This window comes from Carettochelys insculpta, chromosome 5 (assembly GCF_033958435.1).
Source record: "Carettochelys insculpta isolate YL-2023 chromosome 5, ASM3395843v1, whole genome shotgun sequence".
Classification (NCBI taxonomy): Eukaryota; Metazoa; Chordata; order Testudines; family Carettochelyidae; genus Carettochelys; species Carettochelys insculpta.
Window position 1 is genome coordinate 129,121,123 of NC_134141.1, and position 27,588 is coordinate 129,148,710.

Consider the following 27,588-nt stretch of genomic DNA (forward strand, 5'->3'; position numbering starts at 1 on the left):
AGCATCTACCCCGTGGGCTTTCAGTGGTGCCCAGAGTCTCAACCAAATGCCTCCATCATAGCAGTTTTCCCAAGACATCCAAGAGTTTTAGTTTATTGGCTTTTGGGTGAAAACAGTGGCCAAGGTAAGATAAGAAATGTCTGCATTAGGCTTGTTTCACAGTGTAAGTCTGTTAATAACTGAGCAAGTGTAATAGGACGTGGTTTCTGGGCACACCTAGAGAACTCAACCTCGGGTATCTTTACCTAAAATCCGAGCCACTTACAGCCCCAGGCTGGGATTTCCTTCTCAATAAGGCAAATCCAACCAGCTGCAAGGGTACCTCTGCTGGCCCCACTGGCCAGCCAGAAGTTACACAAGCAAAACCATAGACCTCCCAGCTGCTGCACCTGCCCAGACCAACAACCCCCAAATTCAGGTCAGATGTTATTAAACCTATTTCACCAACTCCACATGGATTCTTCCGGACCTCAAAGGGTCCAGCCACAGTCCCCAGTCAATATATACTTGGATTTCACCCAGTCACCACGCTCTCCAAGCCTTCAGATCTAAAGATTTATTAACAGAAAGAAAGACCAGGGCTAGAGAGAAGAATTGTCAAAGTGACACTTGTGATGGGGTTTAGTGGTTCCCCTGCACTGCACCCCATTTGCTGGCAGGATTGACTCTTACTTAGCAGGTACAACAGAAGGTTTATTAGGCAACTGATGCCCAGTTTCTTACAGAAGCGACAGCACAGCAGCCAGAGACAGTCCTTCCAACCCGTCCTGGGGAGAAGACCCCGAGGGGTGCCCCTCTGGGGTGTAGCTTTGCCCCTCCTTTGGCTGGCTGCCTTTCAGCTCCTCTTTCCCCAGCCTCTAACTGCCACCCCCGATTCAAAACCAGCTCGGCTCCTCCCTCCTCTTTGTTTAGGGCAGAGGTGTTACCTGCCAGTTGTAGCCCCAGGGTCATCCTTAGCCACTGGGAGCTGCTGCTTGCCTCAGACATCCAGCCTGACTCACACACGCACTCCCCCCACTCCATCACATCTCTCCCCACTTCCAGACCGAACTGAGCGGGGTCACTTAGCCAGTGACCTGGGGAAGTTCGGGGCCCTCCCTGCGTGACAGGGCATCGGCTGTGGTGTTGTTGTTCCCCTTTACATGGACCACCTCCATGTTGTAGTGCTGCAGGAGCAGACTCCACCGCAGGAGCTTGGCGTTGGCCCCTTTTATGTGATGTAACCAGGTTAGGGGTGAGTGATCGGTGTACACGGTGAAACGCCGTCCAAACAGGTATGGCTGCAGCTTCCCCAGCGCCCACACCATGGCCAGACATTCCTTCTCTATGGCTGCGTAGTTTTGCTCCCGGGGCAGCAGCTTCTTACTCAGGTACATGATGGGGTGTTTCTCCCCTTTGTCATTCACTTGCATTAGCACCGCCCCCAGCCCCACGTTTGAGGCATCAGTGAACACCAGGAAGGGCTTGTTGAAGTCTGGATTTGCCAGCACTGGGGCCTGACCAGAGCCTCCTTCAGCGCGCAGAGGGCCTCTTGGCACTGCTCGGTCCAGACCACCTTGTCAGGCTTTCCCTTTTTACATAGCTTCGTGAGGGGGGCTGCGATGGAGCTAAAGTGGGGCACAAACCTCCGGTAGTACCCCGCCATCCCAATGAAGGCCTGGACCTGTTTTTTAGTTTGGGGTGTGGGCCAATCTCTGACAGCCTCCACTTTAGCTGGCTCTGGCTTTAAGCAGCCGCTGCCCACCTTGTGGCCCAGGTAGGTCACCTCAGCCATTCCCACCTTGCACGTCCCTGCCTTGATAGTCAGACCGGCCTTCTGGAGTCGGTCCGGCACCCGCTTGACCTGGGACACATGGTCCTCCCACGTCTGGCTGAAGATGCAAATGTCGTCCATGTAAGCCAGGGCAAAGCTCTCCATCCCTTTCAGTAGCTGGTCCACCAGACGCTGGAAGGTAGCGGGTGCCCCCTTGAGGCCAAAGGGCAGGACCAGGAACTCGTAGAGACCCACAGGGGTGATGAAAGCCGACTTGAGCTGGGCATCATCGTCTAATGGCACTTGCCAGTACCCCTTGGTGAGGTCTATGGTGGTGAGGTAACGGGCTCCCCCCAGCTTGTCTAAAAGGTCATCAGGCCTGGGCATGGGGTAGGCGTCCGATACAGTGATGGCGTTAAGCTTGCGATAGTCCACACAAAACCGAACAGACCCATCTTTTTTAGGGACTAACACCACGGGAGAGGCCCAGGGGCTGGACGAGGGTTGGATCACTCCCAGAGCCAGCATGTCTTCAACCTCCCGCTCTAAGTCCTGAGCTGTCCTCCCTGTGGCTCTGAATGGCACACACTTGATAGGGGCGTGGGTGCCTGTCTCTATTCGGTGGACAGCCAGGTCAGTGCGTCCGGGTCTGTCCGAGAACAGCTGTTGATGCAAATGCAGCACCTCCTTGATCTCCGTCTGCTGGGCAGGGGTCAGCTGGTCTGAGAGGGGAATAGACTCCAGCAAGGAGCCGGCTCCAGCCCTTGTGAGTAAATCCACCAAGGGATCATCCCCCTGCCCCTCCCAGTGTCTGCACACGGCCAGCACCAAGTTCTCTCTGTCCCAGTAAGGTTTCATCATGTTCACATGATAGACCCGGTGGCTGTGGGCCCGGTTTGACAGTTTCACCACATAATTTACATCATTTAGCTGTTTGACGACCTTGAAGGGCCCATCCCAGGCCACTTGCAGCTTGTTCCGCCACACAGGTACAAGGACCATCACTTGATCCCCGGTGGCATAGGCTCGGGCCCTGGCGTTACGGTCATACCAGACCTTTTGCTTCCTTTGGGCCATGGAGAGGTTCTCCCTGGCCAGGCCCATGAGCTCGGTGAGTTTTTCCCGGAAGGTCAGTACATACTGTACCACTGACTCCCTTTCAGGAGAGGCCGTCCCCCGCTACTCTTCTCTGAGCAAGTCCAGGGGTCCCCGTACCCTCCTTCCATACAGCAGCTCGAACGGGGAGAACCCCGTGGATTCCTGGGGCACCTCCCTGTATGCAAATAGCAGGTGGGGTAAGTACTTGTCCCAGTCATGGGGGTATTGATTCATGAAGGTTCTCAGCATCTGCTTCAGAGTCCCATTGAACCTCTCCACCAGTCCATTGGTTTGCGGGTGGTAGGCTGTGGCCCAGGTGTGCCGGACCCCACACTTGTCCCACAAGCTTTGCAGCAGGGCCGACATGAAGTTGGACCCCTGATCTGTGAGGACCTCTTTGAGAAACCTCACTCTGCTGAAAATGGACAGCAGTGCATCCGCCACGGTGTCAGCGTCGATAGAGGTCAAGGCCACAGCTTCTGGGTATCGCGTGGCAAAATCTACCACCACCAAAATATATTTCTTCCCCAAACGCGTTGCCTTGCTGAAGGGTCCCACTATGTCTATAGCCACTTTCTGGAAAGGCTCCTCTATGATGGGCAGTGACCTCAGGGGAGCTTTTCCTTTGTCCTGGGTCTTTCCCACCCTCTGGCAGGGATCACAGGACAGGCAATACAGACGGACAGCTGCAAAGATCCCAGGCCAAAAAAAGTTTTGTAACAACCTTCTTCTGGTGCGGTGGATCCCCTGGTGTTCTGCGAGCGGGATATCATGGGCTAGGTACAGCAACCTGCGCCGGTACTTTTGGGGAACCACCAGTTGCCTTTGGACCTTCCATGGCTCCGCTTTGCGTTTGGGAGCCCATTCCCGGTACAGGAATCCCTTTTCCCACAGGAATCTCTCCCTGCAGCCCTCCCCCAGCTGTGGAGCTGGGCTGAGACTGGCCAGTTCCCTCAGCTTCTGCAAGGAGGGGTCTCTCTGCTGCTCTGCCTGAAATTTTTCAGCTGGGGCAGGGGCGGATGCTACCTCCCCATCCCTGCCTGGCTCCAGCACCCCTGGCCTGTGAGATCTGGTTTTTGGGGGCCCCCTTTTTCTCAGGGTTGGCCCCTGTGTCTCCTGTGACTTTGGCTGGGCTTGTACCCCTGAATCTGGGGAGCGCACCCCTCGTTTTCTTTGGCTACAGGTCAGGACCAGGGCACGAGGGCGTTCACCTTGCCAGTTCTCCAGGTCAGCCCCCATCAGTACATCCGCCGGCAAATGGCTGTGCACGCCCACCTCCTTGGGGCCTTCCTTTTTTCCCCATTTTAGGTGCACCCTCGCCATGGGCTCCTTGAAAGGGGTTCCATGAATTCCTGTTATCGTCAGGTGGGAACTGGGTATCATGCAGCCCGGTGCCACCACCCCGGGTCGGGCCAGCGTCACGTCGGCGCCTGTGTCCCAGAACCCCGTGACCTTTTTCCCGTCTACCTCGAGGTGTTTGAGACACTTGCTCCACAGAGGTAGTGCCGCCCCCACTCTGTAAACTGACCTCTGAGCATTTGGTCCCCCTGAGGAGCTGGTCTGTGGGGCGGACTTGGCCCAATCCGAGTGCCCATTGTCAGCACCACCCGCCTTGGCCGCCAGCCTCTTTGGCTTCTGGGACCCCACCCAGTTGAGTCCACGACCCCCCGGCCTGCTCAACCTGTCTGGGAGCCTGGGGCACTGGGCTGCTCTATGCCCCTTTCGCCCACAGCGATAACAGCCTGGGTCTTGTTGTGTCCCTCGGGCCGGCTGCTCTGTCCGGGTTCTGTTTGGCTCTCTGGGGGGTAGGTGGCTGGCCCCTCTTTCCTGGGCTCGCCCAAGAGGTGGTCCCCTCTGTCGTACGGTCAGGGACCGGTCTCTCTGAGATTCTCGGTCTCTCCGGGACTCCCTCTCTCCCCGGGGCTCACTTTCGTTATGGGGCTCACTTTCAAACCTGGCCCGGCTGGTTGTGAAGTCATCTGCCAGTTTCCCTGCATTGTGTGAATCCCCAGGCTTCCGGTCCACGAGCCACACCCTCAGGTCAGGTGAGCACATCTCGTAGAATCGCTCCACGACCGCCAGCTTGACCAGGTCCTCTACGGACTGGACTGCCATCCCGAACGCCCACTTCTGGTAGTATTGCTTCAGGCGGGCGGTTGTATCTACGTGGGTTTCCTCTGGCCTCTTCTGCGCCTCCTGGAACTTCTTTTTGTACATCTCCGGAGTTAGCCCGAACTTATGCAGCAGGGCCTGTTTGAACCGTTCATAGTCCCCAGGCTGCAACCCCTCCAGCTGGCTGAGCACCGCTGCGGCCTTCTGGCCCAGCAAGGGGGTGAGGTGCCAGAGCCACTCGGCTGGGGGAACCTCGTGCAACTCACAGGCTCACTCGAAGGCGGTAAGGAACTTGTCCATGTCCCCTGGGTCCTGACACTGGGCCAGTACACGCGTCTCCAAGTGACTGGCCACCCCAAGCCGTCTGGCCCTCTCCCCGCTTACCGCAGCTGGGGCCTCTTGGCGTCTCGCCTCTGCCATGGCCCGCTCATGCTCCCGCTCTCGCTCTCTTTTCTCCCGCTGTCTCTCTTGTAGCTGGCACTCGTGCTCACGCTATCTTTCTCGTTCTTGGCGCTCACGCTCTCTTTCCCGTTCCTGGTGCTCCAGTTCCTTTAATTTCACCTCGAGTTCCAGCCATCGCAGCTCTGCGGCGGGGGACTGTGACCGCGATGGACCACCGCTAGCTGAGCGCGACCTGGCGGGCACCGCGTCTGTCTGACGGCGTCGAGCCCCTGCTCCTGTCGGAGAATCCGAAACGCTTCCCGAGGGTGACCAGCCACTTTTTGCCGGGACAGGCTCTGCCCCCCCAGATCGGTCATTCTCTTCCAGCTGGGCAATCAGCTGGGCCTTGGTCGCCTTCCCCACGGTCAGGCCCCTCTCTCTGCACAGCCCCGCTAGCTCTGCCTTCAGGAGTCGGGTATAATCCATCTCCCCGCTGCCTCCCGGGGTATCCACTCACCAGCAGCAGCTGCAGGAATTGCTTTGTTCCCCCTCTGGCTCTTGTGAGGCTCCTTCTTTCTCTTGTGCTCAGACAGCCACTGCTGGGAGCTCATCCGTGGGTGCAGTGCATCCCACTCCTGACACCAATGTGATGAGGTTTAGTGGTTCCCCTGCACTGCACCCCGTTTGCTGGCAGGATTGACTCTCACTCAGCAGGTACAACAGAAGGTTTATTAGGCAGCAGATGCCCAGTTTCTCACAGAAGCGACAGCACAGCAGCCAGAGACAGTCCTTCCAACCCGTCCTGGGGAGAAGACCCCGAGGGGTGCCCCTCTGGGGTGTAGCTTTCCCCCTCCTCTGGATGGCTGCCCTCCAGCTCCTCTTTCCCCAGCTTCCTAACTGCCGCCCCCGATTCAAAACTCAGCTCAGCTCCTTCCTCCTCTGTGTTCAGGGCAGAGGTGTTACCTGCCAGTTGTAGCCCCAGGGTCATCCTTAGCCACTGGGAGCTGCTGCTTGCCTCAGACATCCAGCCTGACTCTCACATGCACTCCCCCCACTCCATCACAACACTTTACACACATCATTGACAGCTACTGGTGCAGCCAGCAATGTTATCTGCTGATTCTTGAAAGTCTCTGAAAGTCCATTTCAGGTTACATCATTTTAGTAACTGGAGAAATGTAGACCTGGCCAGCTGGGGTCAGCACACTGGTGCATGGATCCCTGGAACGTGAAAACAGCTTCTCTCCCCAGGATGGATGCTGCTAGGTTCACCTCATGGTTCCCTCCTGTACAGGCACAAAACCCTTTCTTCTTCCCATAGGCTCTTGCAGGTCTGCCCCACCTGACCCAGGTGGACCATTGTGGCAAACGGCCATTGGATGAATCCCAGGGAACAGTCTCAAATTTTTAGATGTGTGTTGTCCTTTGTCTCAGACAAGTCCCCCGGCTGGGCTGGCCGAGTGTCACACCTCCCATTGTGTACTTCTGACTCTGAATATTCCTTACACAGCGACCGAGCGAACACCTGTAACTTCACCCACACACACGGCACAGACACACCAGTCACACACACAAGTTCAGGGCATCGCCAGCTTTCAGTAGACACCTCGCGTCCCCCGGCACAATATGGGGGCCAGTAGAGACACGGGGCGCACAAAGTGGCTTCCAGACCCAATACGAAGATCCAGTCACGGGGCAGCAAGTCTGTGCTGCCCCCGTAGAGCTTTCCGCTCGTGGGTGGGATCCAGAGAGCAGAGCTGCCCTTCCCCACAGCCACCTTCAAACGTTCTGACTGCAGTAGCAGGACAGGGCCAGAACCCCATCCGCAAGCGGGTTTTTCAGCTGAAGTTGCTGGTTCCATTGCTTGTTCAGAGAACTTGTATTCAATGGGGGTGCTGAGCTCTGTGCTACAGGGGGCTCAGGCCGAGGGGCAGCTCTGGGTGCCCCAAGCCAGTGGTGACGTTTACAGCCAGTGCACCCATGGCAGGGTGGGGGGCTCCAAAGGGAGTTGGGGGAGGGACAGAGGGGAGCCTCATCTCTACGTCTGCTGCAATGCTGAGCAGTCTGTTCGTCCTTAAGGCCCTTGCCCCCAGCTGTCCGTGAGACAAGGCAATCAGTGCCATTACAGACAGCACAACAGTGAGGTGTTACCTGGGGCTGGTAGGCGAACTCCGCTTGGAGCTCAGGCACTGCCCCCATAACTCCCACGCTAGGGGCAGAGTTGTGAGTTTGGCAGGGTTTCTTGTCTCTCTCTATTCTGAAAACTTGACTGTTTTCCCTTCCCTTTGTTTCCCATCTTTTACCTAGTTACTGACCCGCGAGACCTGGAAGGTGGCTCAGAAATGCGGGGGGGGACCATGGTCTATAATAGCAGAGACAAAGAAGGGACAAGGCAGAACTGGGGGGAGGTGAAAAATCAAATCAGTATCTGAGGTGTGTGCATCCAACTGGGAGAAGTATGGGGCACAAGCATGAAGAACTTGAAATGCTAGTAAATAAACATAAGTATGACATAGTTGGTATCACAGAGATGGTGGGGTAATACTCATGTCTGGAATATTGGTATAGAAGGGTACAATTTACTCAGGAAGGACAGGCAGGGTCAACAGGCTTTATATTAAAAATGTGCATTCCTGGACTGAGGTTCAGATGGGTGTAAGATCCAGAATTGTTGAGAGTCTCTGGGTTAGGTTAAAAGGGATAAAAAAATAAGGGTGATGTCATGTTCGGGGTCTGCTACAGGCCACCTACCCAGACAGGAGAGGTGGACGCAGCCTTGTTTTAAACAACTAACAAAATCTTCCAAAGCTCAGAACTTGGTAGTGATGGGGAACTTCAACTGTCCTAACGTCTGTTGAGAAAATAACCCGGCAGGGCACAGATTATCCAACAAGTTTTTTCAGAAGGTTGAGAAAGCTCCTGTGGAGGGTGGGGGAAGCTGTTCTAAATTTGATTTAACAAATCTGGAGGAACTGGTTGAGAATTTGAAAGTGGAAATCAGCCTGGGAGACAGTGACCATGGAATGACAGAGTTCCTGATTCTAAGGAAGGGTAAAAGCTTAATAAAGCAAAATGAAGACAATGGACTTCAGGAAGGCAGAATGTAGTAAACTCAGAGAGCTGGTAGGTAAAGTCCTACGGGAAACAAGATTAAGAGGAAAAACAATTGAAGAGAATTGGCCATTTTCCAAAGGGACATTAATAAGGGTCCAAGGTCAAACTATTCCACTGCATAGGAAAGATAGGAAGTGTGGCCAGAGACTACCTTGGTGTAATTAGGAAATCTTAAATTATTTAAAAATCAAAAAGGAATCGTACAAAAAGTGGAAACTAGGTCAAAGTGCAAAAGGTGAATTTAGTCAAATAACACAAATGTGTAGGGGCAAGATTAGAAAGGCAAAAGCTCAAAACGAGCTCAGTTGAGCCAGTGACGTAAAGGGAAACAGGAAAACATTTTAGAAATACAGTAGAAGCAAAAGGAAGACCAGAGTCGTCCCATTGCTCAGTGAAGAGCAAGAAGCAATAACAGAAAACATGGAGATGGAAGAGGTGCTTAATGACATCTCTGCTTCAGTTTTCACCAAGAAGGTTAGTTCTGACTGCTTGCCTAACACAGAGAAGGCCAGTGGAAATGGGGTAGGGTTAGAAGTTAAAATAGAGAAAGAACAAGTTAGAGATCACTTCGGGCTTGTCTACACTAGCTCCCTACTTGGAAAGGAGCGTGGGAAGTAACGGGTTGGGAGATTATTAATGTATTGCTGCGCTGCATGGGCAGCACTTCATTAAACTAATTCTCCCCCGCGACAACTTTGAAGTTTTAATCTTCAAAGTGCTGGCTCACGTGTAGCTGCAGCTCACCCGCTGGTACTTCGCAGTGCTGGGCAACTTCCAAGTCCCCAGACTGCTCAAAATCAAACGGAGGGAAGAGTGAAAGAACGGGGCTTGTTTAGTTTAGAAAAGAGAAGACTGAGAGGGGACATGCTAGTGGCTTTCAAGTACCTAAAAGAGGGTTACAAGGAGGAGGGAGAAAACTTGTGCTCCTTGACCTCTGAGGTTAGGACAAGAAGTGATGGATTTAAACTGCAGCAAGGGAGGTTTAGGTTGGACATTAGGAAAAAGTTCCTAACTGTCAGGGTGGTCAAGCACTGGAATAAATTGCCTGGAGAGGCTGTGGAATCTCCACCTTCGGAGATATTTAAGAGCAGGTTAGACACACACCTGTCAGGGATGGTCTAGATGTGCGTGGTCGTCCTGTGAGAGCAGGGGACTGGACTTGCTGACTTCTTGAGGCCCCTTCCTGTTCTGAGAGCACTTCCCCTTATCCCATGACAGCTCACTTTGGTGAGGGACTTTGCTAAAGGCTTTCTGAGCATCCAGCTACACGGTATCCCCTCGATCCCCCAGCCCATGTGCTTGTTGGCCCCCTCAGGGAGTTGTAATAACTCAGTGAGGCGCCATTCCTCTTTGCGAAAGCTGCGCTCGCTCTTCCCCAACACACTGTGTTCACCTCTGTCTGACCCATCTCCTTTGCTGTAGTTTCACCTACGTGGGTCGCGCTGAGGTGAGGCTCGCTGGCGGGTTGCTGCCAGCGCCACCTCGTAGGCACTAGAGCTGGCTGTCCAAGAAGCAGTGGCTGAGAGTGTTTGGAAGTTGTTTCTCAGCGCTTGGTGCCTGTGCCCCGGCTGTCGGGAGTGGGTGCTGAGTCAGCACAAGCCTGCCGACGGCGTGGGGCCGGCAGCCTGTCCTGGGGCGCTCGGAGTCCCAGCGTGCTCACCCTCTGGTTTTCCTACCTGGCAGGAGAGAGCAGCCCCACGGAGAAGGGGCAAGTGACAGCAGCAGCTGTGTGTGCCAGCTGCACCGTGCCGGCCTGGGGACACAGGACACTGGAGCTGGGCCTGGCCTGGGACATGCCGCACATCCACTTCGGTGCAAAGGAGAGGCTGCATCTCAGGTAGGTGCCCAGATCCCCCGCGTGCTTCCAGGCACAGCTCCCACCCACCAGACGGAGCTGGGTGTGCTGCCTGCCCTGCCCAGCCGTCCCTCTGCATCACACAGCATGGCCCCATCACCTCCTGCGGCGTGTGCGTCCTCCACGGGCACCGGTCCCCGAATGCTGCCCAGCTTTCCTCACCCCAGCATGGCCCCTGCCCAGCCCGCCCTGGGACCTGGGGACAAGGCTCACACCGGTCCTGCTGGTCGCATCCGGGAGACCCGTGCGTGTGGTCTGCGTGGGCCCCCATGCCAGAGCAGACTCCTGGGTGGTACGTGTGCCTTGGGAGAGCTGGCCCAGCAGACTGCTGTCCTTCAGGGCACCTGGGCCTGTGTGGCCTGTTGTTAACTGCCCAGAGTCCTGCTGCGCCAGGACAAAGGGCTGGCTCTGCTCTGGTCGAGCCCCGCACTGGGCTGCTGCAGAAGCTCAGGCTGGATGGGGACGCAAGTCCCTTCTGGCCTCCCGGCTGCTTTTGGTGGCCCACTGCCCACTGGGTGGCCTGCATCGGGAGAGCCCATCCGGCAGTGCCTGGGCAGTGCCTGGGCAGTGCTGACAATGGGCCCCAGCGGCTCCTGGCCTGAAACACTGTTATATGATGGGATTTCTGGGCACAGCTAAGGGAATCAGCTCAGGGTATGTCTGCTTAAAACTGGGTCACTTACAGCCCTGGGCTGTGACTTCCTTCTCCCTAAGGCGAATCCAACCAGCCACCATAGCACCTCTGCCAGCCCCACTGGCCAGGCACAAGCCACACAAGCAAACCCACAGACTGCCCAGCTGCTACAAAAGCCCAGACCTACTCAGGTGAGAGGTTCTTAAAACCTATTGCACCAACTCCGCACAGATTCCTCCAGTCCCCAGACATCTAGCCACAGTCCCAGGTGAACATACCCTGGGATCTTACCCAAAACCACACGCTGGGCCAATCCTTTAGAATCTGAAATCTGCAGGTTTCTTAACAGAGAGAGAAAGAACAGGGTGTGAGAGAAGCTGTTAAAGTGACACTTGACAAACATCATCTGCAGCTATTGATGCAGCCAGCAATGTCCTGTGCTGATTCGTGAAAGTCTTTGTAAGCATCCTTCCGAGGGTCCCCCCAGTCCGGGCAGGCTTCACTCATGAGGACTGAAAACACAGAGAGTCCCTGCCAGGGCCCATCTGACAGTTTTTTCTATTCAGTGGGAAAATTTGTTTTTCTCCCATAGGTCTTGGCCCACCACCTGACCAGGTGGGTCCCTGTGGCACACGGCCATTCGCTGCAGCCCAGAAGGAAAGTCCCACCTTTCAGAGATGTGTATTGGTCATCTGGGCATCTGTCCCTGTGTCTTATCCCAGCCTCCTGGCTGGAGAGGCCACCCCGCCTCCCATTGCATACTCCTGGCTGTGAACATTTCTAATACAGCTACAGAACCAATATCTATAACTTTACCTAGGAACACAGCCCAGACACACAAGTAACACAGACAGGTTCAGGGTATCACCAGCTTTCAGCAGACACCTCCCTTGGCCCACCTGGCCCAAGATTTGGTGTCGCTATGTACAAGGGCAACAGAAATGGTGTGATGGGGTTCTGGGGTCCCCCAAGCTCTGCACCCTGTCCGCAGGCAGGAGAGTCTCTCACTCAGCAGGAAAACAGCAGGTTTATTAGCCGACAGGACACAGCATCGTACAGAGGAGTCAGTACAGCAGGCAGAGACAGCCAGTCCAATCCATGTTGGGGAGAGGAGGCCCCGAGGGGCCCCCAGAGCGGGGGCTAGCCCCCTCCTTTGTCTCTCTCTCCCAGCCCAGACTCCATGCTTCCCAGCTCCCAGTTCCAATTCAAACCCCTCAGGCTCCACCTCCTCCTTTGTCTGCAGTACAAAGGTGTTACCTGGTTGTCAGGGTTACCCTCAGCAGGAGCCCCACACCCTCTGTGAGCCACTCACACACACACAGGTATCCCCCACTCCATCACAAATGGCTTCTGTATTCAATTTAAAAATCCAGTAGCGTGACCAGCTCCAGGCAGGCTGGTTGGGCCAGGGGTTCCCTGGGCAGACAGCCGGCCGGCCAGTGCCTAGCAGCCTTTCCTACCACAGCGTCTCTCTCTGCAGGCGGTACACGCGCTATTTTGGCAGCGGAGGGGACGCGTGTCCTGCCCTCTCGCACTACGCACTTACACACTACAGGGAGTGGGAGGAGAAGATCGAGAGCTGGCAGAGGCCCGTACTAGAGAACAGGTAGAGTGGGCGCCTGGCTGGGCTCTGGGTTACTGGGACCCAGGGGAGCCCCTGCTGATTCTTGGGATCAGTGGGGTTGGCCTGGGGCGGGTGGTTAGCAGAGAACTGCTGCATCTCCCCCGATGTCCTGCTGCTCCTGGAGCCCGGGATGGGGAGCGTGCCACTCCTGTGTGCGCAGGACGGGCAGCATTCAGGGTGCTGTCTTGTGCAGGGAGGCTGGCACAGGCTCCATTCAGAGCCTGGGGCTCAGGACAAGGCCAGTACTGGGCACCGGGGCTGGTGCAGAGCTCCATGCAGGGTGTCTCCTTCACTCTTTGCCTCGCTGTCTCTCCACTGGGGTACAGGGAGGCTGTGCACCAGGGGAGGTAGAGGGTGTCTGTGCACCAGGGGAAGTAGAGGGCTGCTGTGCACCGGGGGAGGTAGAGGGGGGCTGTGCATCAGGGAGGTAGAGGGGGGCTGTGCATCAGGGAGGTAGAGGGCGGCTGTGCACCAGGGGAAGTAGAGGGTGGCTGTGCACCAGGGGAAGTAGAGGGTGGCTGTGCACCAGGGGAAGTAGAGGGCTGCTGTGCACCGGGGGAGGTAGAGGGGGGCTGTGCATCAGGGAGGTAGAGGGCGGCTGTGCACCAGGGGAGGTAGAGGGTGGCTGTGCACCAGGGGAAGTAGAGGGCTGCTGTGCACCGGGGGAGGTAGAGGGCGGCTGTGCACGAGGGGAAGTAGAGGGCTGCTGTGCACCGGGGGAGGTAGAGGGAGGCTGTGCACCAGGGGAGGTAGAGGGCTGCTGTGCACCAGGGGAGGTAGAGGGTGTCTGTGCACCAGGGGAAGTAGAGGGCTGCTGTGCACCGGGGGAGGTAGAGGGTGTCTGTGCACCAGGGGAAGTAGAGGGCTGCTGTGCACCGGGGGAGGTAGAGGGGGGCTGTGCATCAGGGGAGGTAGAGGGCTGCTGTGCATCAGGGGCGGGGGGTAGAGGGCGGCTGTGCACTGGGGGAGGTAGAGGGGGGCTGTGCATCAGGGAGGTAGAGGGCGGCTGTGCACCAGGGGAGGTAGAGGGTGGCTGTGCACCAGGGGAAGTAGAGGGCTGCTGTGCACCGGGGGAGGTAGAGGGCGGCTGTGCACGAGGGGAAGTAGAGGGCTGCTGTGCACCGGGGGAGGTAGAGGGGGGCTGTGCACCAGGGGAAGTAGAGGGCTGCTGTGCACCGGGGGAGGTAGAGGGCGGCTGTGCACGAGGGGAAGTAGAGGGCTGCTGTGCACCGGGGGAGGTAGAGGGAGGCTGTGCACCAGGGGAGGTAGAGGGCTGCTGTGCATCAGGGGCGGGGGGTAGAGGGCGGCTGTGCACTGGGGGAGGTAGAGGGTGGCTGTGCACGGGGACGGGCCGGAGGGAGGTGGAGGATGGATGTGCACGGGGGCAGGGGGAGGTGGAGGATGGATGTGCACGGGGGCAGGGGGAGGTGGAGGATGGCTGTGCACGGGGACGGGCTGGAGGGAGGTGGAGGATGGCTGTGCACGGGGACGGGCTGGAGGGAGGTGGAGGATGGATGTGCATGGGGGCAGAGAGAGGTGGAGGATGGCTGTGCCTGGGGGCAGAGAGAGGTGGAGGATGGCTGTGCACGGGGACGGGACGGAGGGAGGTGGAGGATGGATGTGCATGGGGGCAGAGGGAGGCGGAGGATGGCTGTGCACGGGGGCAGGCGGGGGTAGGCGGAGGATGGCTGTGCACAGGGGCGGGCGGGGGGAGGTGGAGGATGGCTGTGCACGGGGGCAGAGGGAGGTGGAAGATGGCTCTGCACGGGGGTAGAGGGAGGAGGAGGATGGCTGTGCACAGGGGCAGAGGGAGGTGGAAGATGGCTGTGCACAGGGGCAGAGGGAGGTGGAAGATGGCTGTGCACGGGGGTAGAGGGAGGTGGAGGATGGCTGTGCACAGGGGCGGGCGGGGGGTGGGGAGGATGGCTGTGTATGGTGGTGGGGGGTGGTGGAGGATGGCTGTGCACGGGGGTAGAGGGAGGAGGAGGATGGCTGTGCACGGGGGTAGAGGGAGGAGGAGGATGGCTGTGCACAGGGGTGGGGGGAGGAGGAGGATGGCTGTGCACGGGGGCGGGGGGAGGTGGAGGATGGCTGTGCACGGGGGTAGAGGGAGGAGGAGGATGGCTGTGCACGGGGGTAGAGGGAGGAGGAGGATGGCTGTGCACGGGTAGAGGGAGGAGGAGGATGGCTGTGCACGGGGGTGGGGGGAGGGGAAGATGGCTGTGCACGGGGGTGGGGGGAGGTGGAGGATGGCTGTGCACGGGGGCGGGGGGAGGTGGAGGATGGCTGTGCACGGGGGCAGAGGGAGGTGGAAGATGGCTGTGCACAGGGGCGGGCGGGGGGAGGGGAGAATGGCTGTGCACAGGGGCGGGCGGGGGGAGGTGGAAGATGGCTGTGCACGGGGTAGAGGGAGGTGGAAGATGGCTGTGCACAGGGGCGGGCGGGGGGTGGGGAGGATGGCTGTGCACAGTGGTTGGGGGAGGTGGAGGATGGCTGTGCACGGGGGCGGGGGGTGGGGAGGATGACTGTGCACAGGGGCGGGGGGTGGGGAGGATGGCTGTGCACGGGGGCGGGGGGTGGGGAGGATGGCTGTGCACGGGGGCGGGGGGAGGTGGAGGATGGCTGTGCACGGGGGCGGGGGGTGGGGAGGATGACTGTGCACGGGGGCGGGGGGTGGGGAGGATGGCTGTGCACGGGGGCGGGGGGAGGTGGAGGATGGCTGTGCACGGGGGCGGGCGGGGGGAGGTGGAGGATGGCCCTGCTCCGGGCACCAGGAGCTGGCAGGTGCGTTCTGGAGTGCGGAGCTGGCTGAGCCGGCCTAGGCTGGCGTTGAGCTGGAGCCGCTGGCTGTGCTGAGGGACAGTCACTCCTGGGCTGCAGCAGCTTCCAGAGGGCAGCTTCTGGAGCAGCCTGGAGCCTGCATCCCCCCAGGGCCATCGGTCCCTCTGCACTGTGGGCAGGAGGGCAGGTGGGGGCCCTGCCAGCTCGGAGGTGGGGTGGGGCGTGTAGTGCCCCGGCCCACGGCTCTGAGAAGGGGACCCCTGGCCACCCCGGCTGAGCATCCCTCTCCCCCCAGCCACCTGCCGCCCTGGTACAAGTCAGCTCTCTTCAATGAGCTCTACTTCCTGGCGGACGGCGGGACCGTCTGGCTGGAGCTGCCCCCAGAGGCCTGTGCTGAGGACCTGCTGGGCACTGCGGGGGCCGGGCTGGCCCAGCTGTTCCCTGTCCTGCGGGAGTACGGAAGGTTTGCTTACTTGGAAGGTAAAGTGCAGGGCCGAGAGCTGCTGGGCTGGGTGCCGGCTTCCCCCTCCCGACAACCCCAGGAGCCCCTCTGGCAGCTTTGCTGACCCCCTGCCCTCGGGTGGGGGAGAGAGCAGCCTGCCCCTCAGTCTATGGGGCTGTGCCCCCTTGCCCAGGCCGGGGGCCCTGCTTGCTGCTCACAGCCCTCGGAAGGGCAGGTTACTTGCTGGGCATGGGGACAGGGCCCACCCCCCTGCTCTCCTGCCCCCCAGGCTGTGGGGGAGGGTGAGAAACTCTGGAGACCCTGCAGCTCTCAGCAGGATCTGTGCCCCTCACTGTGTGCTGGGCCTGCAGGCCAGGAGTACCGGATGTACAATACCTACGACGTGCACTTCTATGCCTCCTTCGCCCTCGCCATGCTGTGGCCCAAGCTGGAGATCAGCCTGCAGTACGACATTGGTGAGCCCCTGTGGGCCCTGCCCAGCCCCTGGCCCCACCTGCCTGGACCCCTCAGTGGGCTCGTGGCTCCCCCCTGCCCAGCCTGGATCCCTCAAGTGGGCTCTGTGACCCCCTGGTGGGTGTACCAGACCCCTCGTCAGGCCCTGCATAGCCCCCACCCAGGCTAGGCCAGGCCTTTGGGGGCACACCAGCAAACCTGCAGAGCCACCTCCAGGCTGCATGGGCTAGGAGATACCATCTGGGGTGGTTCCTGCACCCGAGCAGGGCCCTGGGAGGAGGACAGGGGTTGTTGGGTTCTGGGACCCTCTGCAGCGGAGGCCAGAGCTCATTGCTGCTGCTAAGGTCAGGTGCCTTCACCCCTCTGACCATGACGGGGAACAGCTGAGGGGCGGCCCTGCCACTGGCGCTTCTCGCCTGGCACCAGGCAGAGGTGGGGGTGGCGGGGTGAGAGGTGTCCGTGGCAGGGCTGGGGCCCGCTGCCGTGCTGAGGGTCTGTGTCCCCCAGCTGCGGCGGTGCTGAACGAGGACACGCAGCCCCGGCTGTACCTCATGGACGGGCAGACAGCCCAGGTGAAGCTGAGGAACGTGGTGCCCCACGACATTGGGGAGCCAGGTAAGGTCTGCCCTGTCGTGTGGCTGGGGCTGTGGCTGGGCTGGGCTGTGCCTGCCACCCGCTTCCCCAGCTCCGTTCTAAATGCCCTGGTTGGGAATGTGCCTCAGAGGCAGACGAACTGACCCTCCGGCCCTGCGTGTGCTGCGGCAGGGAGGGCTCTGCTAAGAGGACCCCACCGCTGCCACTAGGTTAGGGAATGGGAGGCTGAGGAGGTGAGTGTGCTGTGCAGTTATGGGGCTAGGATGACATGTCCCAGATGGGCTCATTGCATGGGGGACACTTCAGTGACAGGAGGGCTCACTGCAGGGAGTGGAATAGTGTGTTTGCAGCAGGTCTCGCTGCATGGGACAGTGGTGCAGTGACAATAGAGGTTGCATGGGGGTGCACTGACAGGAGGGCTTGCTGCATGTGGGTGTGGCACAGTGCAGTGACAGGAGGGCTCGCTGCGTGGGGGTGCAGTGCAGCTACAGGAGGGATTGCTGCGTGGGGGTGCAGTGCAGCGACAGGAGGGCTCGCTGCGTGGGGGTGCAGTGCAGCGACAGGAGGGATTGCTGCGTGGGGGTGCAGTGCAGCGACAGGAGGGCTCGCTGCGTGGGAGTGCAGTGCAGTGACACGAGGACTTGCTGCATGGGGGTGCAATGACAGGAGAGCTCTGTGCATGGGGGCACAGTGCAGTGACAGGAGGACTTGTTGTATGTGGGCACAGGGCAGTGACAGGAGGGCTCGCTGTATGGGAGCAGTGCAGTGACAGGAGGGCTCGCAGTGTGAGCGCAGTGCAATGACAGGAGGGCTCGCTGTGTGGGGGTGCAATGCAGTGATAGGAGGGATCGCTGCATGGGGGTGCAGTGACAGGAGGACTTGTATGTGGGCACAGTCCAGTGAAAGGAGGGCTCTGTGCTTGGGGGTGCAGTGTAGTGACAGGGTTCGCTGCATGGGACCAGGGCAGTGACAGGAGGGCTCTGTGCATGGGGGCACAGTGTAGTGACAGGAGGGCTTGCTACATGGGGGGCACACTGCAGTGACAGGAGGGCTCACTGGGTGGGGGCTCAGTGCAGGGACAGGAGAGCTCGCTACGTGGGAGTGCAATGCAGGGAGAGGAGGGCTCGCTGGGTGGGGACACAGTGGAGGGACAGGAGGACTCGCTACATGGGGGTGCAGTGACAGGAGGGCTCGCTGGGTGGGGGTGCAGTGCATGGACAGGAGGGCTCTATGGGTGGGGGCACAGTGCAATGACGGGGGGCTTGCTGAGTGGGGATGCAGTGCGGGGACAGGAGGGCTCACTGGGTGGGGGCGCAGTGTAGTGACGGGGAGCTCGCTGGGTGGGGACGCAGTGCAGGGACAGGAGGGCTCGCTGGGTGGGGGTGCAGTGCATGGACAGGAGGGCTCTATGGGTGGGGATGCAGTGCAGGGACAGGAGGGCTCGCTGGGTGGGGGCGCAGTGCACGGACAAGCGGGCTTGCTGGGTAGGGCGCAGTGCAGGGACAGGAGGGCTCGCTGGGTGGGGACGCAGTGCAGGGACAGGAGGGCTCGCTGGGTGGGGGTGCAGTGCAGTGATGGGGGACTCGCTGGGTGGGGGCGCAGTGCAGGGACAGGAGGGCTCACTGGATGGGGACGCAGTGCGGTGACGGAGGGCTTGCTTCGTGGGGGTGCAGTGCAGGGACAGGAGGGCTCACTGGGTCGGGGCGCAGTACGGGGACAGGAGGGTTCGCTGGGTGGGGGCGCAGCGTAGTGACGGGTAGCTCGCTGAGTGGGGGCGCAGTACGGGGACAGGAAGGTTCCCTGCGTGGAGGTGCAGTGCACGGACAGGAGGGCTCACTGTGTGGGGGCACAGTGCGGGGACAGAAGAGCTCGCTACATGGGGGCGCAGTGCAGGGACAGGAGGGCTCGCTGGGTGGGGGCTCAGTGCAGGGACAGGAGGGCTCGCTGGGTGGGGGCTCAGTGCAGGGACAGGTGGGGGCGCAGTGCAGGGACAGGAGGGCTCGCTGGGTGGGGGCTCAGTGCAGGGACAGGTGGGGGCGCAGTGCAGGGACAGGAGGGCTCGCTGGGTGGGGGCTCAGTGCAGGGACAGGAGGGCTCGCTGGGTGGGGGCTCAGTGCAGGGACAGGTGGGGGCGCAGTGCAGGGACAGGAGGGCTCGCTGGGTGGGGGCTCAGTGCAGGGACAGGTGGGGGCGCAGTGCAGGGACAGGAGGGCTCGCTGGGTGGGGGCGCAGTGCAGGGACAGGAGGGCTCGCTGGGTGGGGGCTCAGTGCAGGGACAGGAGGGCTCGCTGGGTGGGGGCTCAGTGCAGGGACAGGTGGGGGCTCAGTGCAGGGACAGGAGGGCTCGCTGGGTGGGGGCTCAGTGCAGGGACAGGTGGGGGCGCAGTGCAGGGACAGGAGGGCTCGCTGGGTGGGGGCGCAGTGCAGTTGCCATGGGGGGGACCAGCACGGGCAGTGACAGGCTGTCTTCCTGCTCAGAGGACGAGCCGTGGCAGCGCGTCAATGCTTACCTGATCCATGACACGGCCGGCTGGAAGGACCTGAACCTGAAGTTTGTGCTGCAGGTGTACCGTGACTATTACCTGACCCAGGACACCGCCTACCTGCAGGACATGTGGCCTGTCTGCCAGGTACAGTGAGAGCCCCCTGCTGGGCACTGAGCTCAGCCCACAGGTTGTCTGGGGGGAGCAGACCCCGGGGGACCCCGGCCTGACCGGTGTATGTCTGTGCGGGGAGTGCGGCCGGGTGCAGGTCTCAGGCTCTCCCCAGGGGGCCCCAGGCTGACGGGGGCAGGGGGAGCGGTGGGTACCCCACAGTGCGTGCGGCCGGGTGCAGGTCTCGGGCTCTCCCCGGGGGGGACCCCAGGCTGACGGGGGCAGGGGGAGCGGTGGGTACCCCACAGTGTGTGCAGCCGGGTGCAGGTCTCGGGCTCTCCCCGGGGGGACCCCAGGCTGACGGGGGCAGGGGGAGCGGTGGGTGCCCCACAGTGCGTGCGGCCGGGTGCAGGTCTTGGGCTCTCCCCGGGGGGGACCCCAGGCTGACAGGGGCAGGGGGAGCGGTGGGTGCCCCACAGGGCATGCGGCCGGGTGCAGGTCTCGGGCTCTCCCTGGGGGGACCCCAGGCTGACGGGGGCAGGGGGAGCGGTGGGTGCCCCACAGGGCATGCGGCCGGGTGCAGGTCTTGGGCTCTCCCCGGGGGGGACCCCAGGCTGACGGGGGCAGGGGGAGCGGTGGGTGCCCCACAGTGCGTGCGGCCGGGTGCAGGTCTCGGGCTCTCCCCGGGGGGGACCCCAGGCTGATGGGGGCAGGGGGAGCGGTGGGTGCCCCACAGTGCGTGCGGCCGGGTGCAGGTCTCGGGCTCTCCCCGGGGGGGACCCCAGGCTGACGGGGGCAGGGGGAGCGGTGGGTGCCCCACAGGGCATGCGGCCGGGTGCAGGTCTCGGGCTCTCCCCGGGGGGACCCCAAGCTGACGGGGGCAGGGGGAGCGGTGGGTGCCCCACAGTGCGTGCGGCCGGGTGCAGGTCTCGGGCTCTCCCCGGGGGGACCCCAGGCTGACAGAGGCAGGGGGAGCGGTGGGTGCCCCACAGGGCGTGCGGCCGGGTGCAGGTCTCGGGCTCTCCCCGGGGGGGACCCCAGGCTGACGGGGGCAGGGGGAGCGGTGGGTGCCCCACAGGGAGTGCAGCCAGGTGCAGGTCTCGGGCTCTCCCCGGGGGGGACCCCAGGCTGACGGGGGCAGGGGGAGCGGTGGGTGCCCCACAGTGTGTGCGGCCGGGTGCAGGTCTCGGGCTCTCCCCGGGGGGGACCCCAGGCTGACGGGGGCAGGGGGAGCGGTGGGTGCCCCACAGGGAGTGCAGCCAGGTGCAGGTCTCGGGCTCTCCCCGGGGGGGACCCCAGGCTGACGGGGGCAGGGGGAGCGGTGGGTGCCCCACAGTGTGTGCGGCCGGGTGCAGGTCTCGGGCTCTCCCCGGGGGGGACCCCAGGCTGACGGGGGCAGGGGGAGCGGTGGGTGCCCCACAGGGCGTGCAGCCGGGTGCAGGTCTCGGGCTCTCCCCGGGGGGGACCCCAGGCTGACGGGGGCAGGGGGAGCGGTGGGTGCCCCACAGTGTGTGCGGCCGGGTGCAGGTCTCGGGCTCTCCCCGGGGGGGACCCCAGGCTGACGGGGGCAGGGGGAGCGGTGGGTGCCCCACAGGGCGTGCAGCCGGGTGCAGGTCTCGGGCTCTCCCCGGGGGGGACCCCAGGCTGACGGGGGCAGGGGGAGCGGTGGGTGCCCCACAGGGAGTGCAGCCAGGTGCAGGTCTCGGGCTCTCCCCCAGGCCGTGATGGACTCAGAGCTGAAGTTTGACACAGATGGTGACGGGCTGATTGAGAACTCGGGCTTTGCTGACCAGACGTATGACGACTGGGTGGCGACCGGGGCCAGGTGAGGGGCTGGGGCAGGCGGGGGCACAGGGCTGGGAGGGGGCCATGAGGCAGCCGGGCGTTGGCGGCCTTAGGGAATTGTCAGCACTGGCGCAGTGGGTGTGCAGCCCCGTTGCCTCTGGCTCCGCCTGGGTCACAGGGCAGCGCCTGCAGAGCCACCGCCCAGGCCAGCCTGATGGGCGAGGGCACGTGGCGTCACTCAGCCGGGGTGTCCGGGCCCTCGTTTCTGGGGCACCCGGAGCAGCGAGTCGGCGCGGGCTGTCTGCGTGAGTGGCACTTGGTGACGCGGCCCATCAAAGGCGGAGTTGGCACCGAGGGCCAGGACCGTCCTGTCAGGCTCCCAACTGCTCCCTGTGCGAGTCCTGCAGCCTGGGAGTGCAGAGTGTGGGCTGGGGAGCTCCAGGGCTGGGGTGCACCCTTGGAGGAAGGGGAATGAGAACTGAGGGGCTGTGGGAGGTGCAGCCTGGGGGCAGGGGTGAGATCAGGGATTCGAGGGGTGCAGCCTGGGGGCAGGGGGGCGCTGTTAGGTCTGGGGCTGGGGGGTGCAGCGTGAGGCAGGGGGGCGCTGTGAGGTCTGGGGTTGGGGTGCAGCGTGGGGCGGGGGGGCGCTGTGAGGTCTGGGGTTGGGGTGCAGCGTGGGGCAGGGGGGCGCTGTGAGGTCTGGGGCTGGGGGGTGCAGCGTGAGGCAGGGGGGCGCTGTGAGGTCTGGGGTTGGGGTGCAGCGTGGGGCGGGGGCCGCTGTGAGGTCTGGGGTTGGGGTGCAGCGTGGGGCGGGGGGGCGCTGTGAGGTCTGGGGTTGGGGTGCAGCGTGGGGCAGGGGGGCGCTGTGAGGTCTGGGGTTGGGGTGCAGCGTGGGGCGGGGGGGCGCTGTGAGGTCTGGGGTTGGGGTGCAGCGTGGGGCGGGGGCCGCTGTGAGGTCTGGGGTTGGGGTGCAGCGTGGGGCGGGGGGGCGCTGTGAGGTCTGGGGTTGGGGTGCAGCGTGGGGAGGGGGGCGCTGTGAGGTCTGGGGTAGGGGTGCAGCGTGGGGCGGGGGGGCGCTGTGAGGTCTGGGGTTGGGGTGCAGCGTGGGGAGGGGGGCTCTGTGAGGTCTGGGGTTGGGGTGCAGCGTGGGTCGGGGGGGCGCTGTGAGGTCTGGGGTTGGGGTGCAGCGTGGGGCGGGGGGGCGCTGTGAGGTCTGGGGTTGGGGTGCAGCATGGGTCAGGGGGGCGCTGTGAGGTCTGGGGTTGGGGTGCAGCATGGGTCAGGGGGGCGCTGTGAGGTCTGGGGTTGGGGTGCAGCGTGGGGAGGGGGCGCTGTGAGGTCTGGGGTTGGGGTGCAGCGTGGGGCGGGGGGGCGCTGTGAGGTCTGGGGTTGGGGTGCAGCGTGGGGAGGGGGGCTCTGTGAGGTCTGGGGTTGGGGTGCAGCGTGGGGCGGGGGGGCGCTGTGAGGTCTGGGGTTGGGGTGCAGCGTGGGGAGGGGGGCGCTGTGAGGTCTGGGGTTGGGGTGCAGCATGGGGAGGGGGCGCTGTGAGGTCTGGGGTTGGGGTGCAGCGTGGGGAGGGGGGCGCTGTGAGGTCTGGGGTTGGGGTGCAGCGTGGGGCGGGGCCGCTGTGAGGTCTGGGGTTGGGGTGCAGCGTGGGGCGGGGGGGCGCTGTGAGGTCTGGGGTTGGGGTGCAGCGTGGGGCGGGGGGGCGCTGTGAGGTCTGGGGTTGGGGTGCAGCGTGGGTCGGGGGGGCTCTGTGAGGTCTGGGGTTGGGGTGCAGCGTGGGGAGGGGGCGCTGTGAGGTCTGGGGTTGGGGTGCAGCGTGGGGAGGGGGGCGCTGTGAGGTCTGGGGTTGGGGTGCAGCGTGGGGAGGGGGGCGCTGTGAGGTCTGGGGTTGGGGTGCAGCGTGGGGCGGGGGGGCGCTGTGAGGTCTGGGGTTGGGGTGCAGCGTGGGTCGGGGGGGCTCTGTGAGGTCTGGGGTTGGGGTGCAGCGTGGGGCGGGGGGGCGCTGTGAGGTCTGGGGTTGGGGTGCAGCGTGGGTCAGGGGGGCGCTGTGAGGTCTGGGGTTGGGGTGCAGCGTGGGGCGGGGGGGCGCTGTGAGGTCTGGGGTTGGGGTGCAGCGTGGGTCGGGGGGGCTCTGTGAGGTCTGGGGTTGGGGTGCAGCGTGGGTCGGGGGGGCGCTGTGAGGTCTGGGGTTGGGGTGCAGCGTGGGTCGGGGGGGCGCTGTGAGGTCTGGGGTTGGGGTGCAGTGTGGGGCGGGGGGGCGCTGTGAGGCTGCAGGCTGGGGGGGGCAGGAGGTGCAGCCCCATGGAGCTCTCGTCCTGCCCGTGGCGCTGGTGCCGGGGCCGAGGCCGAGGCCGGTGCCCTGACCTGTGCCCTTGGCTCTGCAGCGCCTACTGCGGGGGGCTGTGGCTGGCTGCTGTGTGCGTGATGTGCAGGGTGGCCAGGCTCGTGGGCGACGGCGAGGTGCTGCGGAAGTACAGCGCCATCCTGCGGAAGGGCAGCGAGGCCTTTGAGCGGCTGCTCTGGAACGGTGCGTAACGGTGCTGGCCGGCCCCCCCCCAGGAACTGCAGGACCTCCCTGGGGCCCCAGGGCAGTGGGGGGCTCCCTCCTGGCACCAGCCGGCCCCCCAGGAGCTGCAGGACCCACCCAGGGCCCCAGGACAGTGAGGGACTCCCTCCTGGTGCCAGCCGGCCCCCGCCGCCGGGAGCTGCAGGACCTGCCCGGGGCCCTGGGGCAGTGGGGGACACCCTCCTGGCGCCAGCTGGTGCCCCCAGGAGCTGCAGTGACCCGCCCTCGCCCAGGTCCCTGGGGCAGCGGGGGACTCCCTCCTGGCACTGGCCAGACCCCCCCGGGAGCTGCAGGACCGGCCCTCGCCCAGGTCCCCGGGGCAGCGGGGGACTCCCTCCTGGCGCCAGCTGGACCCCCCCGGGAGCTGCAGGACCGGCCCTCGCCCAGGTCCCCGGGGCAGCGGGGGACTCCCTCCTGGCGCCAGCCGGACCCCCCCGGGAGCTGCAGGACCGGCCCGGGGCAGCGGGGGACTCCCTCCTGGTGGCGGCTGGGCAGGGCTGACGGGTGTCTGACTGGGTGACTCTCATCCTCACCGCAGGGAGATACTACAGCTACGACAGCAGCGGGGGCCCCTTCTCCAGCACCGTCATGTCTGACCAGTGCGCCGGGCAGTGGTTCCTCCGGGCCAGCGGCCTGGGCCAGGGCGGCTTTGAGGTGCGAAGGGTTGGCGCAGCCGGCTGTGGAGGGGGGTTGCAGCTGCTGCTGGGGAGTGGGCCCGGGAGCTCGTGTTCCTTTGCCCAGCTCTCTCTCGAGCCCTGCTCCCTCCAGGGCAGCGGCCGCACCCAGGCTCAGGGCCTCAGGAGGGTGAAAGGCTCCCGGAGCGCCGGGTTACAGAACCCCTGTGACCCGAGCAGAGTCTCGCAGGCTGTGTGCAGGGAGCCGCTCGCAGCCCGGCGCCGGTCGGTGCTCGTGGAGGGACGCGAGTCTCAGGGCTTGGGAGGGACACGTGGCTGGTTGGACGTCTGAGTGTGGGAAGGTGCTGAAGAAGAGTGAGTTTGGTGGCCCAAAGCCACGATTTCCCAGCATGCCAAGGGAGGCCCAGGGAAAAGCCCCACCTGGTGCAGAGGGGCCAGGCAAGCCCCAGCTGGAAGTTAATGCGCCTGGCTAATGAGCCAGGAAAGGGACATGCCTTATGCCCAGCGTGGATGGGCGAAGGTCTGAAGAGAAGTACCAGGGAAGACCCTTGTCTGGCAGGCGAGGGGAGTAGGCAAGAGCCCCAGGGCACAGGAACAAAGAAATCCTGGCACTGGAATGGGCCCGCTGCCAGGCAGGGACAAGAAAATTGTTGCTGATGCAAAGCAACCTGTGCCTCAGTTTCCCCATCTGTAGCCCAAGCCTTGGACTGGGGAGCTGTGACTGGCAATGGCAGGGTGCACTCAGCATTGCTGCGTCTTCAGACGCAGCCTGGTGCCTTTCTGGCAGGTGCATGGTGGGCTCCGTCCAGGCCTGTGAGTCGGGCCTGGGCCCCGTCTCCCCTGCGCAGTACAGCGCTGTCTAGGCTCTTGACCCAGCTGCTGTCTCCGTGGGCCGGTGTGTGGGGCAGGGCAGGGCCAGCCCTGGGTCCTGGGCGCGAGGGCTGATGGCGGCTCCCTTGGCAGGTGTTCCCCCAGAGCCATGTTCTCAGCGCGCTGAAGACCATCTTTGAGCTGAACGTCATGGGCTTTGCCAATGGGACGATGGGAGCCGTGAACGGCATGCGGCCCGACGGGACCCCCGACAGCTCCAGCGTGCAGTCCAGCGAGGTCTGGGTCGGGGTTGTGTACGCGCTGGCGGCCACCATGATCCAGGAGGTGGGTGTGGTAGCTGGCGCCCCAGCACAAGCAGGCGGTGCCAGGCCGTGTGCCTAACTCTGCTCTCCCTCGCTGCAGGGCCTGGTGGAGGAGGGCTTCCACGCAGCCGAGGGCTGCTACCGCACTGTCTGGGAGCGGCTGGGCTTGGCCTTCCAGACGCCAGAGGCCTATTGCCAAAGGAAGCTCTTCCGCTCGCTGGCCTACATGCGCCCCCTGAGCATCTGGAGCATGCAGCTGGCCCTGGAGAGCAGAGCCTGTCAGGCACCTGCCAGCGCCGGAGAGCTCTCTCCAGCCGTGAGAGATGGGGGCGCGAGCGAGAGCCAGAGGGAGCTGCCAGGCCGCTGGAGCAGGGACTGTGTGGGGGCTGCTCGCCCCTTTTAAGACCTCATTTGAATTGCTATGCCCCCTCCCCCGCATGCACAAAGACCAGTCCTCTGCCCCTGGGCAGCAACACGTCCCAGTCTCCACACGCCAGCCTGGCAGGTCCCCGGGCATCTCGCCTTGGCCGTGGGCCCTCTCAGCCCCAGCAGAGGGAGCTCCCTAGGCCCACTGTCTGAGCGGGAGAGCAGCCCAGAAAGCCTGGGGGCCAGGCTGTGCCGAGGGCCTTTCCGTCCTCCGTGGCTCTGGGGCTCTGCAGTGCACAGGCCAGTCCCTTGGGCGGTGGGGCGTCCCCCCATCTCCGGCAGGGCAGGGCAGAGGGCGTGCAGAGAGGAGGGGTGCTGCGGCGGAAGGGATGTGCCCAGGCTCAGGGCGTAGCACTCGCCTGCCTTTGCTGCTCGCTGCACGATGCATGCATCGCCACCTGTGATTGCTGCAATCCAGAGTCGGGCTCCCCGGGGCCCCGCTCTCACTCTGCCGTCTGCCTGGCCGGCAGCACGGCACAGCCTGCAGGCAGGACCCTGTCTGTTCCGATCCCTCGCTGGAGGGAGAACTTCCGGGCAGCGCTTGGGCAGCAGTCGAGCCCACCCCCAGCTGCTCCCCCTGGCAGCAGCACAGCCCACGGGCGAGGCGAGGCAGGGGCTGAAGATTTCGGCACTGCTGTGAATAAGGGTGTCATTGTCCCTCCGCACCAGCTGATGGGCTGTCCAGCTGGGCTGGGTCCCCTCAGGGTGCCTTGTTGGGGCAGAGGCTGCTGTGGTACCCGGAGCAAGGACAGTGGCCCCACATGACCCATCCCATGCTGGGGCCAGCAGCCTGGCCTCCGACAATCCTCATCTCAAACAAGCACATCTGGACAGGTGGGGTCTGTCCCTGGGACTGCAATCCCCCACCCCGCGTGGCCACTGCGCACGATCCCAGCTGGCGCTGGGCCAGGGGCTCCAGGGGCTGTTTTTAAATTCTGAGTAATTGTAATTTAAAATCATCACAATAAAATCTTTTGCTGTGAGCCGGGCCCTCTGCCTGTGGCTGTGGCCCCCTCTTTTGGCCCTGTGGGGCACCAGGCCCTCTGCCTGGGGCTGCATTGGAGGCCAGGCACTCTGCCTGGGGCTGCATTGGGGGACGGGCCCTCTGCCTGGGGCTGCACTGGGCGCCGGGCCCTCTGCCTGGGGCTGCACTGGGGGCTGGGCCCTGTGCCTGGGGCTGTGGTCCCCTCCAGCCCTGCACGGGAGCCTGTTGCTGTGCCTGGGAGGCAGCCCCAGCCGGATCGGGTGGTGTAATACTGAGCCTAGCTCCTGCCCAGCCGTGCCGCATTCTACCCATGCTCCCAGGAGCTCCTCTGAAAGGCAGCCACGAGGGCCTGCAGGCTTGTCGGACTTCAGCCGACAGACAGACAGACACGTTCCTGTGCAGCTTGGAAGGCTGAGCCCATCTGTGTCTACCCTGCAACGCCCAGTGTGGCTGCCACATGCCCCCAGTCTCAGAGTCCCCATCTACAGCTGTTCCCCTCCCTGCCCTGCAGGTCGGCCAGGCCGGGCGCAGGGCCTGGGCCTCAGCAGTGCCAGGCTCTGCACCACGGAATTGGCGTGACCCTGGGTGAGCTCCCC

The 27,588-nt window shown here is 63.1% G+C and overlaps 1 protein-coding gene across 2 annotated transcripts in view; it reads left to right on the forward strand.

The window, feature by feature from the left end:
• GBA2 (glucosylceramidase beta 2) overlaps nt 1–27,003 on the forward strand; it is a 74,304-nt gene extending 47,301 nt beyond the window's left edge. Inside the window, exons 7-18 of one of the 2 annotated variants that reach the window (XM_074995920.1) lie at nt 10,142–10,295; nt 11,028–11,138; nt 12,428–12,553; nt 15,648–15,832; nt 16,166–16,270; nt 16,776–16,883; nt 19,341–19,492; nt 21,175–21,281; nt 23,632–23,774; nt 24,352–24,467; nt 25,412–25,603; nt 25,682–27,003. In XM_074995920.1, the coding sequence (XP_074852021.1) occupies nt 10,142–10,295; nt 11,028–11,138; nt 12,428–12,553; nt 15,648–15,832; nt 16,166–16,270; nt 16,776–16,883; nt 19,341–19,492; nt 21,175–21,281; nt 23,632–23,774; nt 24,352–24,467; nt 25,412–25,603; nt 25,682–25,984 (1,802 nt within the window). In that variant the 3' untranslated portion in view covers nt 25,985–27,003. The remainder of the gene's footprint in view (nt 1–10,141; nt 10,296–11,027; nt 11,139–12,427; nt 12,554–15,647; nt 15,833–16,165; nt 16,271–16,775; nt 16,884–19,340; nt 19,493–21,174; nt 21,282–23,631; nt 23,775–24,351; nt 24,468–25,411; nt 25,604–25,681) is intronic. The other variant, XM_074995921.1, reaches the window with a different exon arrangement.
• Nucleotides 27,004–27,588: the final 585 nt, after the last annotated feature.